This window comes from Mytilus trossulus, chromosome 5 (genome assembly GCF_036588685.1).
Source record: "Mytilus trossulus isolate FHL-02 chromosome 5, PNRI_Mtr1.1.1.hap1, whole genome shotgun sequence".
In the NCBI taxonomy this organism is placed as follows: Eukaryota; Metazoa; Mollusca; class Bivalvia; order Mytilida; family Mytilidae; genus Mytilus; species Mytilus trossulus.
The window spans coordinates 15,287,934-15,308,583 of record NC_086377.1 but is presented as its reverse complement, the minus strand read 5'-3'; the positions used below and the strand labels follow the sequence as shown (position 1 = coordinate 15,308,583).

The following is a 20,650-nucleotide window of genomic DNA, read 5'->3' as shown; positions in this document are numbered from 1 at the left end:
ATGGGTATTTGCTACTTCTTCGCATAGCATATAGGGCCAGAGGTTCCGGACAGGCGCAAAGTTTGCAAGTCTCTTTCAAACTGTCACAGGATAACAGTCTAAATGAGAAATAATCCGATAATTCCTCTTTAAATAATAATCCACTCTACAGTACATGTTAACATGAAAGTGATTTACAAGTAGTTTCATTACAATATAAAAATGTAAAATAAATAATCCAGTTCAAGTTGTGCGAATATGCATTATAGATAGAAAATGAAATTAAACTTGATACATTGACCCTAAAATTATAACTATTTCTTTCTATTTATAGTGTTTAAGAATTATACAGATATGTTTAATGAAAACATTAGAAAACTTAAAGTGGATGTCAAAAATGCATCAAAATCAGGTCAAAATACAGAGAGATATACAAAAACTGGTAGAGAATTATAATAACAATACCAGGCTGAAGATTGGGAAACTTGACACAAAAGATATCGTGGTTCAAAAACAAATCGATGAAATAGTTCGGACACAAAACACTTTTCAACAGAAGCTGTCAGACTTTTTAATGGCAGGTATGAAGAGATTACCATGATTATTATGATACTTAATTTATATTCTTAATTTTAATGTTCTACTTTCTAAATTATTAAACACTAATATCGCATTATGTTTTTTCTGATGATCTGTTTATTTTTATAATAAACAATTACAATCATAACAATAACATTATTTGTATTCTGATATAATATATACATTTATATACAAATATTTACTGCACAATACTTTCAGTGGCTAGCCCTTTCCTTTAACGCAATTATCAACACTATTGAAATAATTCGTAGCAATAAGTTTTTATTGGCAAAGAAAGCAGAAGAGACCACCGACTATCTGTAGGAAAACTGAGCAGACAATCCTAGTCAATTAAGATGAGAGTTAAATGCACCTGCCCCGTGTGGTTTTTGAACTCACAACATCGGTGGTGACCGGCTAGTGATACAGTAGATCGACTTCGTTGACCACTCGGTTACAATCGATGACAATACAAAATATATTAGTGTTCATTTGCGAACAATCCTATGAAGAACTGAAATAATGCCATGCAGTCACCTATCCTAAAGTAATATAAATATTGTCATATCTATACATGAATTCAAACATGAATAACACTTGCAAATATTATATATACATGACACTTTATGTATTATTTATCGATTTCAGGATCTAATACAGGAATACGCAAACAAAAAACAAACGATAGTCAATGGATCTCTTTCACGTCAGGAGTACACACAGTGTTATTTTTATTTATATTGCACTCGTTCTACTTTCGTAGTGAAAATGTGTTCACTGTATATTTCTCTATTATATACAGTCACTGTTCTGATATCAATTTTCCTGGTGAAGTTTTAAATAGTAGTTGCCTACACTATATTTAATTATTCATGACGAACTCGTTCAACATGTCTTTCTTTCCAATGTAAACAACGGCGCGTGGAACGACTCAGCTAGACTTATTTCTGTTACAATTGTTGAAAAAAAACATATTTCACTTGTTAATATGTGTCTTTTCTGGGTTTAGAAAACCTTAGTATTTATAATTACGAAACTAAAACGATAATACCGTACTAGGACGGAGAAACAACTGGCTTATCAATACCAATCCATCAAATGTTGGTTTATAACTTTCCACAATACGCACAGGTTTAATACAAAGAGACAATTAAATACAAAAGATCTTGCTATACAAGAACAATCCACTATTAAGACAACTACATCATCAAATAGTATGGCATATAAACATGCTTTTAAATAATATATAAAATTGAAATATAACTCAAATGAACTGCCTTCCAGAGGTGCCGAACTGGGAAATAGAAATATGGACACTTGGGTTTGCAGAAGAGAGACATACATGTGTCTGTGCGGAATGTACAAGTACGCAGCCACATTCCATGCTCTCTGAAAGTAATGAACACCCAAACAGTTTGATGCATATGAACACCAGCAATAACTCTTTAGGAGGTCCGTAGGTGGTCTGTTTCAGTGTAAAAATTATGTTACTCTTCATTTTACAGTTGATTAAGCATTTCGACGAGCTTAAACCTGGAAAGCGTTATTAGGGACATACTTTTCATATTAATTCGTTTAAGTCCTTAACTTGCATGAAATACTTTTCACTGGACATTGAGCAACCAACAATTAATCAATCGGTTGGCCTGTTTAATCATTTTGATGAAAAATTATCGTAATAGAGAAAATGAAAGTAAACGCACGGAAACGTTTTTAAGAACAAACATTCATTTATTGCATCGCAGCACAAAGGACAAATTCTATTATTATATCGGAAGAAAGGATATGGATGCTGTTTATTGTCTGTTGGTCTTTTGTTTCTATATTTTGCCATTGGGTTGCCAGTTTATTTTGTCCTGAGAGTTTGAATTTCCATTTGCTAACTTTAGCCTCTCTTTTAATTTAGGATACAAAATTACTTGACATAATAAAATTAACGGTACTAATTTTCTTGCACCAGATGCGCATTTCGACAATACATGTCTCTTCTGACATATTAAAGGAGGGGAAATTTAAAGAACACAGTGCTTTATTGCTAAACTTTATATGAAATGGAGGCCTTTAACACAGATAAAAATCGTTCATCTCACCACAAGTTGAAGATATTCATAGGCTTCCAATTTGAGCGAAATTCCTAAATCCATATATAGTTCTTTTATATTGCATATTAATTACGATTAAAACTGAATCTGCACATCTTCAATAGAGAATATATCCGCAATAAAAATTATCTCAAGAAAATAAACCATGATAATTGAGCGATCTGAGTAGACATATAGAAATTGAAAGTTAGTGTTCTACTACCGTAACGATCCATGTAGATTTGATTGGATGTCAATTGTCTGCATGGTTTGTGTCATACTTTTCTTCTGTAGTTTTGGCCGTAATAATTTTTGTAAATGTTTTGTTTTGTGACTTTTAACATTGCCGGTTTCAAATGATTCATGTATATAAACCCTTGCTTTTCCAATTTTATAGATATTTATATACCCATGGCTTTCATTTTGTTTTGATTTAGCGATACTGTTGATGGTAATTTAAGAAAATGGCTATGAATACACCACAGGCAAGATTTATTAAGTTAGAGAACCAATCTTTTAACAATGCAACACCTTACTAATAATATACCAAACGTAAAATAGAAAACATTACCTTTACTATAAAACTAGACAAAAGTATGTCAACTTCGTAACGATGAGACAAAAGATAAGGATTAAAATCTATCGTATACATTAATCCTTTTAGAATTTCCCTTATTGATTCCAATTATAACTAAATAAAGGCAACAGTAGTTTACCGCTGTTCAAAACTCGTGAATCTATGGACAAAAAACTAAATTTGGGTAACAAACTAAAACTGAGGGAAACGCATTAAAAATAAGAGGAATTAACGACACAACATGAAAATGTAACACACATAGAAACGAACTAGGCATTAGACAAAATCCGATGAGAATAACAAATATAAAATAAGCAATTTTACACTTTTTGTAACTATTATATATATACAATTGTGTTCTGTTACGTTTGTGTTTATACCGCTAAGTCAGGTGGCCTTGATAGGCAAATTAAATATGGTGTTTTATAATGATCCGTTCAGAGCCCTTTAGTTATGATAACTTGTTCTAAATCTAGCAAAAGAATAACTGGGACAGGAAATTGTCTTGTTACGTTTGTTATTATACCGTTCAGTCAGGTGGCCTTTGTAGACAAATAATGCTGAGTTCACACGTAATTCGAATTCGATTCGCATTAACTAATTAGAATTAGTTTAATTCGTATTCGAAACGTTTAACGTCCTAACGTCAGTTCTAATTCGAATAACAATGTGTATCAAATTCGATTAACTGTCCAAACGACGTTTATAACATTTAATTCGTATTAACAAATTAGTATTTCTAATGCAAATTGGATAATTCGAACTAGCCAATTCGAATCAATTGGAATTGGATTCGCATTCGATTCGAATTAAACGTACGTGTGAACAAGGCATAACATAATATGGTGTTTAGTTATGGCCCGTTCAGAGCCCCATAATTACGATAACGCGCGTTCTAAATTTAGCACAAGAATAACCCAGACAGGAAATTTCCACATCATCTATTTTTACATGCACTTATTCTAAATTGACTTGTGTGTTATCGTATTTAATTTCATTCTACTACTACAGACAAAGATGTATACAGGTAAGTAATTATAATATTTACAAACAGATAATTTAAGGAACACCTCATTGTGATCTTGGGGATAATAATAAATAAATCAGATACAGAAAGGAATATGGTTGATATACAAGTATTCAAGAAAATGGCGGAGATTTTAGTCGCAGTTCTTACGTAGATCTAATGTAAGAAAAATACTGAATAAAAATAAGCAATGCAGTGTGTATATATATATAGTGAAATGTTGGTGTATAAGATAACACGGCTGCACCTTATTCAAGTTGTTGTTTTCTACAATTGTTACTTTTTACATTTAAGATATTTCTTTAAAACCTTTAATATGGGGTGACGGGTAGAATATTACATCTAAGTTAACTGGCCTCTGTTTGGATAGGATGGAGTGTGTTGAATCAGGAACATATATTCTGTTTAAAGTAAAATATGTTGTACAGGTTTTTTCAAGTTAAAAAAAAGAACCCTTTCACCAATCGAAGATTCTAGATCTGTCGGTGGCAAATTAATATAAATTATCATTTTAAAATTATAGCTGCCAGGGGCGGATCCAGCCATTATATAAAGGGGGGTTCCAAACCAAGGACAAAAAAAAGAGGGGGTTCCAACTGTATGTTCCCATTCAAATGCATTGATCGGCCAAAAAAAAAAGGAGGTTCCAACCCCTGGATTCCCCAATGTAGCTGATGTTTTTCTTAAATGGTATTAACCATGTTAACTACGTTGTATAATGCAATATTGTAGGTCGCTCTCTTTTATGTTATGTTTGTTATAGGAAGTAAAAGAAAACCAAAAATGATGTTTGCGCTTTCATATAACATTGTTTGATCTAAAATGCTTCACAAATTACTTCTAACGATGAGACATATAAGGGGGTCTCCTTGGAGGGTTCCGATCCCGGATCCCGCTTACTGATTTGTCAGCTTCTCGTATCCCGCTTACACTATGTACGTAAGGTAGCAATACACAGTTAGGAGTTTAGTTTTCGCATTATGGCCCCTGTGGATTTTTCAAATAGGACAGTTATTGTGTAATAAAACTCATTTTTAGACAGATGAGTGCTAATTTAGCCTTCAAAGGTGGTTTATAAGAGCATCAAGATTGTTTTTTTACATGTTTTATGGGCTGTTTTCTGTTTGACAGTCCGTATTTTCATAGCTAGACCGTCCATCGGTCCAGAAATTAATGTACTGTTTACAAACACCCTTTTTCTACACGAAGTTTTTGACGCAATTTTACAAAAAAATGAGACGAAAGACATATGATTTTCATTGGATTTGTTGAATGATATATGTACACAGTTTCAGAAAAGGTATTACTTCAAGCGATTGAAATTCTACTTTTAGACAAATTTTGGGGAAATACGTGACATCTTCCCCCCCCTCCCTTTTTGCAATATTTTATAACAAATAAATGCAGATTGTTTGTTACCATGGATACACCAAAATGAAATTGTATTTTACCATTTTATATACTAGAAATAAAATCTATGGAAGATTCTGATTACATACATATGCCCATATATGACACAAACAGTAAGCTTGATATTGCAAGAAAGCAATGACAAGGGAATAGTAAAATTCATAAGGGCAAATTTTAGTATTTTTTCCTAACTGTTTATTGCTACCTAAGCAATTCTCATGTTTTTGTCATTTCCCGGGTCACGCTAGACCTTATTTCCCGTTTTCACGACACAATAATTTGTCTTTCACGTGTCACGCTTACAAAAAATCGGCAATCCCGCGTAACGCTTAGACCCCAGTAAGACCCACATATAATAAATCTATTAATTATTGAACTGACTACATAATTCAACAGTGTAAACACACAAACATGTTTGTAAAAACTACTTTCACTTTCATATTAACTTTTGGATTCCTCTATTCAAAATATATTTTCAGAATTATTATATTCAATGGAATTAACAATTGATTTATTATAAGTAAATAATGTAGTTATTTTGTTTTTGTTTACTTTTGTCGGTGACATTTCATACAATTATTTGTATTTTATGGAACTATACAAGTTGACTGCATTTAAATGCAAACTGAAGTATGAGAATTGTGACATGTGATTATTCACAATGCACCTTTACAACTATGAAAATGAAACTTAGCTTTAACAATTTGTTAAGACATAATTATGTAAATAAACTCACCATAGTAAGTTAGGTTTTACAATTAAATTTGAAAAAAAAACATGTGTGTGTTTAATTGTCTCCTTTAGATTAAGGTAGTGTGGAATTACTGATTGCTTCGGCACATTTGACTGTCATATTGATTGATTGATTGTTGGTTGCTTAATGTCCAGTGGCAAATATTTCATGTATATTCAGGACTAGAACAAGTTCACAATAAATACAATAGGTAGGTTAATACAATAGAGACTATCAGGCATGATGGTCGGAGAAATTTGGACTGCCACCGGAAAAGGAGGGTATATTGGATAGGGACAGACATTTTGCCTTGCAACAGGCCACCTACGGACCCCTCAAAGAGTTGTTGCAAGGGTTCTTAACGTGCAAAGAGCGTGGCACTCTCTTTACACGAGGCATCGGATTTAACGTCCCCCTTCTGATCGGACGTGACTGCGAACTTGATACATCCCACAAAGCCATAAGGACGCCCCACTTCGAAAAGCGTTTTACTGCCGGTCGTGAGAAAACCAAGTGACCATATTTCTATACCCCAGTCACCCTTAGGGATTTTGACTGTCAGTGTCAATAAAAAAAAAATAATTCAACATTGTGATTTAAATGCGGCAAAACAAAATGTGATGGTAGTAAAACCAGGAAAACATTATATTTACTTTGCCTCACATCATAACTACAGTATGGTAGAAAGACTTGTCTACGAATATAAATGCATTTCGAAACGTTGACAAGATTTCGAGATTTAAATTGAAATAAATAAATAGAATGATTATGTAATAAACGCATAGATATAAGTACTTGTATCGAGAGATTTGTCAAGTACTCCGCCACCATATAAACTTGATTGTTACAAACTGTGCTCGATTGTGATCTTTTTAGTCATAGATATGTAGTGTTATTACATTGTACTAATTTCTGCAGCTTTCAACGAAGATCTGGATGGAGTTAAAATTATCGTCGCATTTGTCTTGAAAAGGCATGAACTATTTGCCACTGGTCTTTTAAAGGAAGCAACCACCGTGTAAAACTAGATTCACATGGCTTATAAATGAACAATATTATATTGATGGCTAAAAGTAAGACCGCTTTCAATTATATACTATATTTTTTCACGTTGCATTTTAATGGTACATAACCAAACATGATCAGACGGTAGAAGGGACGCAGGAAAGACTTGCTAAATATATAAAAAGATGTGGTATAATTGTCAATGAGACAACTCTCCACAGGAGACCAAATGACACAGACGTTATTAACTATAGGTCACCGTACGGCTTTCAACAATGAATAAAGCATATACACCAAAGTTATTTATAAAAGGTTCCTAAATGATGAATGTAAAACAATTCAAACAAGAAAACAAACAGCCTAATTAACACATTAACAAAACGACAACATCTGAATTACACAATGCTAATTTCACAGGCTAATACATACAGAACGTGGCGAGTTTGAACATGTTAGCAGGATCCGAACCCTCTGCCTAACTAGTGAAAATGGTGTAACATTACATCATGAGGAAGAACTACAATCAGCTGAAAAAGGCTTAACTCATCAGAGGAATATAAATATAAATGATACACAGAGTTGACATTGCCGGGTACTTATATACTTTACTTTCAGAAATGAGAGTTCTCGTAGTTACAGTCATTTAGTTCAAAGCCAATCGTTCACAACTAATTAGAAAATCATAAATCTGTTAAGTAAGTCTGTGCCAAACTGTTCCGGTACTAGTCTAGTATTACAACTCCGGTTTCTGGTGCATGTCAAAACATTAGCATTTTTTTCTGAATTTTTTTCCGAACTCGTTTTTTTCTGTTTGATTATAGGTTAATGCTAAATTGAAACATATATATAGACTTTAAAAAAAATCTTGCATCTTTTGGGGATATCAATCCAGGAAAGTGGAAAGATATCATGTTTACTGGAAGTGGTGCGGCCTAGTAAAAATAGCAAACAGAAAGTAGAAAAAAATGTTTTGACTTCAGGATTGCGTAACTTTTTATTCTTCGGGGCAAGACCCCCCCTCCCTTTTTTTTTTATTGAATCACAATTTCACATTAGTACATACATGATATGAACATGATTTTGTTTCTATGTAGCATTTTTTTATTTTCAAAGATCAGCTCTTTTGCATGTAAGCGTATGGAGCAGTCAATTACAAGACTGCAACCTTCCGGGGTTTGTCTGACCGAAAAGGAAACTTGATGTTTTTCAATATAATTAACTGATTAAAACACTACATTGCTCTCTGACCGAATGAGTTTTACATATCTTTTCTTTGGCGCAATGTTTTAATTCTCAATTTTGACATTTTAGACAAAGACGACCATGAGTATTCAGATCCCTCTGACAAATTACTTAATGAGAAGGAAAGTGATTGTGTTGTTGGTATGAAGTCCAATGGCGGGAAACAGACGAAAAATACACAGCGACAAATATTTACATGTGTTTGGATTAAAAAATGGAAATGGAAAGTTTTGTTTGGTATCATAGCAGTGTGTAGTATCGTCTCCGTTGCATTATCATTATACAAAATGGCGAATTTGTCCCTTGATGAGAAAAGTACGTCAATAAATATAGTTCTCTTATTACCAATTCGAAGTGCTATGTATTTACTTAAGGTTTTAGCATAGAGTTGAGTCGGAAAGAAATCGACCTTTTGTACTTACATATATTATTTAATACATACCGTAACCTAAGTTCGGGAAAAAATCTCACTGGAAATTTAGTTAGAAAGTTTAACTCTATAAACAAAATCAACAAAATAGACCAACATTCATATTTAATTTGAGTGTATCAAAATGAACTCTTATTGTTATGCGTTTACTTTTCTACATTGGCTAGAGGTATAGGGGAGCGTTGAGATCTCATAAACATGTTTAACCCCGCCGCATTTTTGCGCCTGTCCCAAGTCAGGAGCCTCTGGCCTATGTTAGTCTTGTATTATTTTAATTTTAGTTGAAATTAGTATGGCGTTCATTATCACTGAACTAGTATATATTTGTTTAGAGGCCTGCTGAAGGACGCCTCCGGGTGCGGGAATTTTTCGTTACATTGAAGACCTGTTGGTGACCTAATCTGCTGTTGTTTTTTATATGGTCGGGTTGTTATCTCTTTGATACATATCCCATTTCTATTCTCAATTTTATTATAAATGTACTTGTATAGGGGCACCTGCGTTAGGTAAATTTCTATCCGATGCAGCTCAATTATGTCAATCTGAAAGTCATTCCTTATCTATATAAGTTCAATAAATGCTACAAAGGCCCCCTCTCCTTCTGCAATATGGATGAGTTTATTATTTATTTTTTGCTCAATTTTTAAATTAAATATGACCAAATTTTTTGAAGAGGAAAAGAGGCCGATGTATATTTTATTGACGGGTTGATTTTTAACGCCACTTTTAACAGTGGCGTTAAACATCAACCAGTCAATCATTTCTACTTTTTGGCGGTCAGTTTTTATTGATGGATGTAGCCGGAGTGAAATTAAAAAAAGAGCATTGTAAATAGGATGATTGTTCTATAGTCCTCTATAGCTTTATTGTCTTTTTTTTTTAATATTTTGGTTTCATAGATGTACTTAATGTAAAATGATTTTCATTGGTCAAACTCTTAATCATTTGTATATGGTAAAATAAAATATAATGGAAACTGATGCGACTGTCGTACAAGTGAGAGGTTGGGCGCTATAAACCTAGTTTCAATCCACTATGTTCTACATTTGAAATTAATGCCTGCACAAATCAGGAATATGACAGTTGTTGTTCATTCGTTAGACGTGTTTTATCATGCGATTTTGCCTTTCGATTAGGAACTTTCCGTTTGAATTTTCTTTGGAGTTCAGTATTTTTGTGATTTCACTTTTTACTCACTCTGTTTATTTTCAGAGATATCCAGTATGGAAAAAGACATATTAGATATGAAACAACAGAAGACAAAATTTGAAAATGACATTAGATTATTGTATGCTGGGCATTACGATCAAAATGACAACTTGGACACATTAGAAACAGGTACGTTGTATTTCTGGAGTGTTTAGGGAGCAATCATTTTACTTCAAGGGGACGGGTTATTGTTTGTTTTATGTTTCTGTCAGAAATTTGTTTATTTTTGTCATCTGCTTGACATTGAAGAATACGTATTTTGGATTAAATTAAGGATCGGAATATTTTGTTTTAGAAGAAAAACTATAACCACCCCCTGTTTAAGATATATAGTTGTTCCCTTACTGATGTTCAGGGAATTAAAGATATTGTCTTGAGTTATAGAATGTGTAATGCAATACTGATTGATTGTATCTTGCTCACTTCCAACGACAAATACTTCACTCATATTCAGGGCGAAAATGAACCTGATGCATCGAGATAATATAGAAATAAGAAGATGTGGTAGGAGTGCCAATAAGAAAAATCTTCATCGAAGTCACAATGTATATAATATAAACATGTACCGTTGGTTTTCCCGTTTGAATGGTTTTACACACTAGTAATTTTGGGGCCCTTTATAGCTTGTTGTTCGGTGTGAGCCAAGGCTCCGTGTTGAAGGCCGTACTTTAACCTATAATGGTTTAATTTTTAAATTGTTATTTGGATGGAGAGTTGTCTCATTGGCACTCACACCACATCTTCCTATATCTATGTATAGACCAATGTACAACCATAGACACGGAGCATTATATTTATATATAATAAATATGCATCAATATATGTACATATGTCCCATTCTCAATTTTACATGTAACTTCAAACTGTTACATCTACTCAATATATAAAAAAGAAGATGTGGTATGATTGCCAATGAGACAACTATTCACAAAAGATCAAAATGACACAAACATTAACAACTACAGGTCACCATACGGCCTTCAACAATGAGCAAAGCCCATACCGCATAGTCAGCTATAAAAGGCCCCGATAAGACAATGTAAAACAATTCAAACGAGAAAACTAACGGCCTTACTTATGTAAAGAAAATTGAACGAAAAACAAATATGTAACACATAAACCAACGACAACCACTGAATTACAGGTTCCTGACTTGGGACAGGTACATACATAAATAATGTGGCGGGGTTAAACATGTTAGCGGGATCCCAACCCTCCCCTAACCTGGGACAGTGGTATAACAGTACAACATAAAAACGAACTATAAAAATCGTTGAAAAAGGCTTACTTAACTCATCAGATAGACAAAAAATACAAGTTAGTTTCAATGACAGCATACTATAACACTAAACAGTGATAAATATGAATATGTCAATGAGGCTGTAAAAATTTAATTAGTTTCACTTTTATTATTAGATTTATATTTAAATATATTTTCTGAAAATTCACGAAGTTGACAATTTATTTACACATGATAATTTATTTCGTTGACCTTAAACCATATCTCCTTTTATTTGTATTAAAAATTGTTTGCAAGTAATAAAACTACGTTTTTACTACATTTTAATATTCATTCAGTGTTTTAGAATGAAATATGATCAGCAACTCTTTGAACTTGTATTTAACTTTACAACTGTGAATATGAACTTTTGTTTTAAGTAACTGTTAGAAAAAATAAAATCGTAAGGTATAATAATTAATAGACAATTTATACGTTCAACAATTCCTAAATATTTAAAATATCGCTTAAACGATCAAGTATTTGCTCAATGTGTTAACTATCTATCTGAGGAACATCGCCAATTTTCATTTATCAAATATATTAAAAACCTTAAGGTATAGATTTGAGACAACAATAAAAATATCCATAAACTATTATTTCATATTTTTGGAGAAGGAATTTTATATCGATATTGGCATTTCCCCATATTTGAATGCTGAACGTTTGCCCAAAATTACTTGACTCCACTTCATTAGAACTTTGGTGGATATTCCACATTTCCATTTTTTTTTATCTATATATATATAAATTGAAGGTTAGCTCATTTAAAAGAATGGCCTTAACTACTTGTTCTGTTATAGTGTTCCCTAGCCTGAGAAGTTGAGGTTGCGAGTTCTGACCATCGCCGATGTTCATACACAAGACTTGTCTGTTTTTCAATTGGACAGGTGTTCACATTTATATTATTTTAGAGCTATCAGCTACATTACATGTATGTCATACGTTGTTATGCAAAGGTGTTCCTCGACGATTTATGTTTACATCAATGTTTCAATTAATGATTATTAAAGTTCTATACGATCATCTTATTTTCTGGCAACGAAAGTTTGAATATACAAGAAACGACTGGTAGATAGCTGTTGTAACAACATCCAGTAAAAAATAAAATAAGACGATTTTTATATTTCTTTTTAGTTCTTCAGAATATAACTGTGACCTTTAACGAGCGCATCAATAATCTTACAACAGAACTAAATACTTTAAATTCAGAATATGAACGTCAAGTTAGACATCAGGAGGAAATGCAAAAACAGATTGATGTCATGGGAACAGAAAACAGAAAGAAGTTTGAAGAATTCAACCAAAAGATGATCGTTATGAAGCAAAACTTAAATGATATGACTGCATCCCAGGAAGTTCTGAAAAATGACCTGAGAGACACTCAAAGTAGTTTACGTAGGGAAACCAAAAACGCAGTCGATAAGATACGGAATGATTTCAGAGCAGCACAACACAAGTTAGAATCTGACTATAGAGAGACTCGAAACTCACAGAATGAACTTAAAGCAGAGCAGCAATCTCTTCGCAGTATGTTACTGGGAAAACGTAAGTTAAATTAATAAAAAAAACCACTTAATCTTGGAACGACCATTTCACTTAAAAAAAAGGGGGAGGGGTATATGTTTTTTTCCTTCAAAACATATTCTGATCACCAATTTGATGTACAAAAATAGTCTAGTCAAACTTCAGGTAATCGCTTGAATGCAAAACACAAATAATATGACGAAGCACAAAAGTCTTTACATTGTCCGAGAAACTCGAGGTTACTAGAGGTTAACGGTTTAATTTGAATCATATTGAATTCCGATTTTAGGGCAGTAGATTTTCATGGTTAAGAGTGGTAAAAAACGAGGGTGGACAGAACATTTATAGTATAACTAATCGCCGTATTTGAATATAAAAAAAAATACAACGCGTGACCGAACGACGCATGGATTAACCCTTTCGGTGCCAAAACGACATTTTTGTCGTTTACCGCTAGCACGCCAAAACGACATTTTTGTCGTTTTTCAGTAGAACATACAAAGCATTAAAAACGTATATAAAAAACTTCATTTGACTGCCGAAACCATATTAGGTTTAAAGAAAAATAATTGACTTTGTTCTGTTATTCAAAAATAAACATAAAAGTCTCAAATTATTTATTGAATTTTGGGGTTGAAAACTATTTTTTTCTAAGATAATGTGCAAACTTTTACACAATCTATACTCCAATTATAAACTTTGTATGCCTTTATTTATTAAATTAACTGAATGAAAATAGCTCACATGGTTGACTGTAAAAAAAAAAGTTGTTATTTTATTTTTAAATTGTAACGTTTCTCTGAATGACGTCATCAAAATTGATGCTGTGTGTGACGTTTATGCGGATAAAAATGGCAGGTACTTGATATTACTGGAAACGTTTTGCAGTAAAACCATTGAGTTTTTACCGATTTTTACAATGTGAAGTGTTACAGATCGAAAATCATTCGACAATTTGTTTAATAGTTTGTTGTTTGTAAATTTATTCAATAAAACTGTTAGTTCAAATTTAGAAGGTTAGCTCTGCAAATATAGTCGGTGGAATTCGGGAAAATCTCTTTTTAAATGCACTATTTTACCCATCAAATTTACCCATTTCGGGTTGGCTTAAACGTGGTTTGACTTCACTAGTTTTAAAAACAACAAATATTTAAGTTATAACTTATAATGAATAATTTTGACAATGTCTGTCTTCTCATTGTAAAATAATATTCTGCTAAAACCAAATAAACTGGACCCGGATTTTTGTATTTATTATTCTAATACTTAATTATGGCATACAATCTGCATATTGATATTCCGCCTTATGTGTCCATGTGTCTCACGTTGTTGTCAATTCAATATTAGAATACATATTCAATTTTGAATTAAGATCGTGTTTTGATTTACCCATCACTTACTGAGTATTTTTGGATTTATTTTTATCCTTTGTTACTGTGTTTTTTGTTTGTGCTTGGTTCAATTTTGACAAGCAAAGCTCCTTTTAAAAGTTTTTTTTCTATCTGTTCTAATATTAAACTGGTACCCGACAGTTCTAGATTAGAGGAGGGAATAAATGCCTACAAAAAATGCTGAGTTGTTCCAAAGCCAAGAAGAAGCCATTGGTAAAGTGGCTGTCGTATCACATACCTTTTGTTTTCGTGGTTTTTTTTTCGATCCTGCAATGCTTAAAGCTAAAACATGTCGTGCTCATATCATTTGAAATGTTTCACATTGAATTATATAGTGACCAATCGTGCATACGAAAAGAGAGGCAAAAGATACCAAAGAGATAGTCAATCTCACAAGTCAATGCCATGGCAAAAAAAATAATACTGACCACAAGACGAGTTAAATTTACACAGAAAGAAAAGATTACTATTAAAAGACTGAACAACATCAAAAACTGGGAGAGATCATATATACATAACTATTGTATAAGGCAGTACGATGACCCGTAGCCTTGTCCCGATGACTTTAGTGGCTATAAGTGACTCATTTGTAACCATAAGTACAGCTATCATGGCTTATTATAACGAACTCTTTCAAATATAATACTGGTGCCAAAAGAAATTTCTGAATTGTTTATTTTAACAACCATTAGTGTTAAAAAAAAACCAGCTAAATAATAAAACAATATATAAACACGGTTGGCAGTGCACGATTTTATATATTTAAATTACATACAAGCTAATACTAGTACTGACAATTCAACCCAACTCACGCAACTGATATACGAACTTAATTTGTTCATATACAGAAGTTAGCATGTAGATTAGTCCATCTGATCCATTAAAATTATTACACTATTGCCGTCATTTTGAATCGGGTTTTTTCGTTACTAAGAAAGACTAAACAAGACTGCAATATAGCTACTTCGTATGACTACATATGAAAAGGATTAAGAAATAATCGAATAGAGCTATGGAAAATGGATAAAAAATATAAAAACATATAATGAGGCATCTCTTGTAATTCCAGTGTTTTTTTAATGTTGCCCGCGGTTTGGTTTAAAAATCAAATTTTCAACTTGAAAATAAAGGGTCGTCTAAATTTTCATATTATTCACACAAGTGCAATCTTCAATCTTACTATGAATGGGATATGAATGATTAAATTTTAACCCAGGACCATTTTAATATCTTTGTCAGTCAACAGCTTTGTTTTCCACTCATGTCTGAGAGTTCGTTTTATTGTCCCAGTCCATTCGTCGTTTTCGATAGTAATTGAGTGGTTTTTTTTTCATTGACTAACAGTTATGTTCGTTTATATCAGACTGCTAAATCTTAATTTAGGAAGTTAATGGTATAACAAATATGTGTAGCCTCCAATAATATATTCGCAGCCAATTTATACTTATGCTTTTATTGTTTGAAATATCGTATAATGCATATGTCCGACTATCTTCTTCTCAGACTGTAAGTTGACCTCGACATATATCTTTGTAAATTTGTTTGTGTACTGGAGTTTAAGTCTCATTTTCACTGAGTCTGGCATGCATGGATCTCTTTTTAAAATTGAGAGAAGGGCTTTTAGTGTAAGTCGGCCAGTTTGTGATTATAATGTGTGCATTTATTAAAATCAAATTCATTACTTGAAGAATTAATTACAGTAAAAAGGAAAGTACATCGGCCGTAATTATGATTGGAGTAAACTATTGGTATCAACATTTACCTATTTTATTTCATTAAACTTCAAACTAACTGTGTACATGTACTAGTAATTAGACACTTTACATCATGATGTAGGAATCAATGAAGGAAAATAGTTCAAGTATTTAGGGCTATATCTATTTTAACGAAATCCCTTAATAAACTCTTGTCAAAAGCATGTGTCTATACGATGAGATAGTTTCTCCTCATTTTCTGCCTATATCACACCAGAGAAAAAGGGGTTCATATCAGATTTTCGATGTCAACGATCGCAACAATAAACAAAATTATTTTAGCGACAGGCCCCATTTAATGACATAACTGAGGTTAAGTCAGACATGTAATTAGCACAGCAAAGTATTTCTTAAACCTGTACCTTAATTGTACACTTTTTTAAAAACAGTACCTGGAAAAAATCGGCTTTCTCTATATAAAAATGTCAAGACAGTTAGAACCACAGATATTAATACATTAAATTTAGACACCAAGTGCTGCATAAATAAATATTTAGTGAAATTATGAAAATTCGCATGCCGTTGACATGTAAAGCATTAATTGATTTGAATTGTAGAATTCCAAAAAATAAATAATTTTAGGCTATATAAAAAAAGTAGCAAAAATGCTAAATATTCACAACTACATGTACTGGTCTAGTCAGAAAAGTGACATTCTTCAAAATCAAACCGGCAAATCAAAATGAAATATAAGTCACACAATTGTAATGTTAAAGCAAACTTATTTTTCAAAAAAAAAGATAGGTTATTGTTGTGTATTAATGAAATATTTGCCGCAGAACAATTTATTACTCAATAAGTTGGGACTCAAGTTATATGATGGTTGAATTATTACAATGCTATATACTGGTATCCGTTATTTTGTGGTGATATGCAAAGATCTGCAAAGTGTTCAGTTGAATTTTTCATCAATGGTGCTTAAGAAAAAACAGACCTGCGCCAAGTATGAAGAAACTGAGAACACTGCTCGTTTTTTTTTAATCATTTGATAATATCAAATCTTACATTTGGTGATGCTTTATAGAGGGGAGTAAAGAGAGGGGTAACTACACGAAAGAAGGCGAAATAAAATTGCCATTTAACGATGAACGAACAATTGAAACTTTCTTGCACGTTTATCTTTTTACCGATTTCACAAATTACGATGAATAACGACAATCTTTTTTCACGGCTACACTTGGAATAAAAATATCAAAACATGTTGCACGAAAATAACCGTTTAGCACCCTCTTCATATCAAAATACAGAAATTGAGCTATATTTTCATCAATATATCTTCATTGTTAATGATATCCATCTAGCTATAAGAATCTTCATTTATTTCCATATTATCGGTTGTTTTAAATAGTATTCTAGAAAAGAATAAATAAAAAAAAAATAAACTTCGAATTCTAGCCTGAAAAGTAAACAAAAATCGCTACGTGAACTCAAGTTAATTCAAAGGTGGCCGGAGATATGGGACATTTCTCCGCATATATGAGATGTTCAATTAATCGTCCTATAGCGTGCATGTGCTTGTAGGTAATGTGTTGACGTTACGTTACGTATCATTTAAGTAACGTCATTGAAATATGTATGGCAACGTAACCATGTAAAAAAACAACGTCTCGGCGCTGAAAGGGTTAAACGAGTGCGCAGCACGAGTTTAATCCATAGCGGCGTTCGGTCACAAGTTGTCTTATTTTTGATATTCAAATACGGCGATTAGTTATACTTTTTATTACATTGTCAAATTGCTTTTTTTTATGAAATTAATGTACAAAATGTAAGGAACTATATGTTTTTCCTACGCATGTTTTGTTTCGACGTTATCGACGTCTTGACAACGCCTATTGTTGTATGACGTCAGAGGGTGAAATAACCACGTTTATTTCACATGTGAAATTATCGGTTTTTATCTAACTGGGAAATCAATATAATTCATTGCAATAAATGTAATAATTTCCAGTATTATTCAAAGTGTTATACTTCAAAATCAGAAATTAAACACAATTGTTCAGTAAACCATTCTGTCACAGTAAAGATAAACTACATGTATTAATTGTAAGGAGATGTGGTGTGATAGATCCTCATCATACATCAAATGACTAAGATGTTATCAACTGTAGACCCCTGTAAGGCAGTATACACGTACCATGAGCAAAACGCATATCGAATAGTCATTTATAAGACACGTGACAAAATATGAAATAATACAATTGTCAATTATAAGGGTTTAAACAAAGTCGGATAAGGTCTTACAGTTAGATTGAAATCAATCACAATTATGAAAAGACGTAATGATTTATAGAAATATTTAGACATTATTATATTTTATTTAATTGTTTAGTTTCAGATCTAAAGGAACAAGTTCAGTCCAAATCAAACGCCGGTCCGATTACTCGAAGCTCGGTTGGACTCATTTTTGTTTTACTGTTATCCATCCGTTTATTCTTTTGATTGGTTCTTTATTCACCGGGCGAGACGAGGATCCTGGTGAATGTCTTCTCTGCACCTTGTGCAACGACGGAACTGTCGAAGATGAGAAACATTTCTTACTATACTGTAAAGCTTACAATAATGTGAGTCTGTATAAGAAATGAACTTCTTTACAAGTAAAAGTTTCACATTAATTTTGCTTACTGAACATATAAAAATCTAAGTTTTAAGTGGCTAATGTGTAATTTAAATTAACTATTGTATTATTAGTATGTAATAATGTTTTTATTCTTATGTACACATGTCACTATAATAACGATCTTCTTAATCACTTTTCACAACGATATACTATATATTTGATATTTTGTACCTTTGCAATAAAGTCAATATTTTTATTTTTAACACGAATTTATTATCTTTATTTCAACGAAAAACAATGAAGATATCGTATGGTTGTCAGTGAGACAATTCTCCAAAAGAGACATAATTACAACTACTATAGGTCACAGTACGGCCATGTATACAGTCATGTATGAGTTCCAAATGGTGAAATTGAAATCATCCCTTCGTAAATTTTACGGACGCTATCACGAGTTGGTTGACCGTTATGAAATAATCGTTTCACAAATGATATCGGATATGTTCCTGACGTCGTAACTACAATCCCCTTCCCTTTCATTGATGTGACCTCCCGAATTAGACTATTTACCGAATTTGTAATCACATAAGCAACACGACGGGTGCCACATGTGGAGCAGGATCTGCTTACCCTTCCGGAGCACCTGAGATCATCCCTAGTTTTCGGTGGGGTTCGAATTGTTTATTCTTTAGTTTTCTATGTTGTGTCATGTGTACTATTGTTTTTATACGACCGCAAATTTTGAAAAAATTTTCGTCGTATATTGCTATCACGTTGGCGTCGTCGTCGTCGTCGTCCGAATACTTTTAGTTTTCGCACTCTAACTTTAGTAAAGGTGAATATAAATCTATAAAATTTTATCACAAGGTTTATGACCACAAAAGGAAGGTTGGTATTGATTTTGGGAGTTTTGGTCCCAACATTTTAGGAATTAGGGGCCAAAAAGGGCCCAAATAAGCATTTTCTTGGTTTTCGCACTATAACTTTAGCTTAAGTTAATAGAAATCTATGAAATTTTGACACAAGGTTTATGACCACAAAAGAAAGGTTGGGATTGATTTTGGGAGTTTTGGTTTCAATAGTGTAGGAATTAGGGGCCAAAAAAGGGCCCAAATAAGCATTATTCTTGGTTTTCGCACAATAACTTTAGTTTAAGTAAATAGAAAATAATGAAATTTAAACACAATGTTTATGACCACAAAAGGAAGGTTGGTATTGATTTTGGGAGTTTAGGTCCCAACAGTTTAGGAATTAGGGGCCAAAAAGGGACCCAAATAAGCATTTTTCTTGGTTTTCGCACCATAACTTTAGTATAAGTAAATAGAAATCTATGAAATTTAAACACAAGGTTTATGACCATAAAAGGAAGGTTGGTAATGATTTTGGGAGTTTTGGTCCCAACAGTTTAGGAATAAGGGGCCCAAAGGGTCCAAATATAAACTTTGTTTGATTTCATCAAAATTGAATAATTGGGGTTCTTTGATATGCCGAATCTAACTGTGTATGTAGATTTTTAACTTTTGGTCCCGTTTTCAAATTGGTCTACATTAAGGTCCAAAGGGTCCAAAATTAAACTTCGTTTGATTTTGACAAAAAATTAATCGGTTGGGTTCTTTGATATGCTGAATCTAAAAATGTACTTAGATTCTTGATTATTGGCCCAGTTTTCAAGTTGGTCCAAATCGGGGTCCAAAATTAAACTTTGTTTGATTTCATCAAAAATTGAATAAATGGGGTTCTTTGATATGCCAAATCTAACTGTGTATGTAGATTCCTCATTTTTGGTCTTGTTTTTTCAAATTGGTCTACATTAAAGTCCAAAGGGTCCAAAATTAAACTTAGTTTGATTTTAACAAAAATTGAAATCTTA

At 32.5% G+C, this 20,650-nt stretch overlaps 1 protein-coding gene across 1 annotated transcript; it reads left to right on the top strand.

Annotated features, from left to right (window-relative positions):
- The first annotated feature begins 4,106 nt into the window (after positions 1 to 4,106).
- LOC134718570 (uncharacterized) lies at positions 4,107 to 19,043 on the top strand. The gene is made up of 5 exons (XM_063581180.1): positions 4,107 to 4,243; positions 8,703 to 8,948; positions 10,276 to 10,401; positions 12,689 to 13,099; positions 18,553 to 19,043. Exons 1-5 carry the CDS (start codon positions 4,234 to 4,236, stop codon positions 18,660 to 18,662), a joined length of 903 nt encoding a protein of 300 aa, XP_063437250.1. The 5' UTR covers positions 4,107 to 4,233; the 3' UTR covers positions 18,663 to 19,043.
- The last annotated feature ends 1,607 nt before the right edge of the window (positions 19,044 to 20,650 follow it).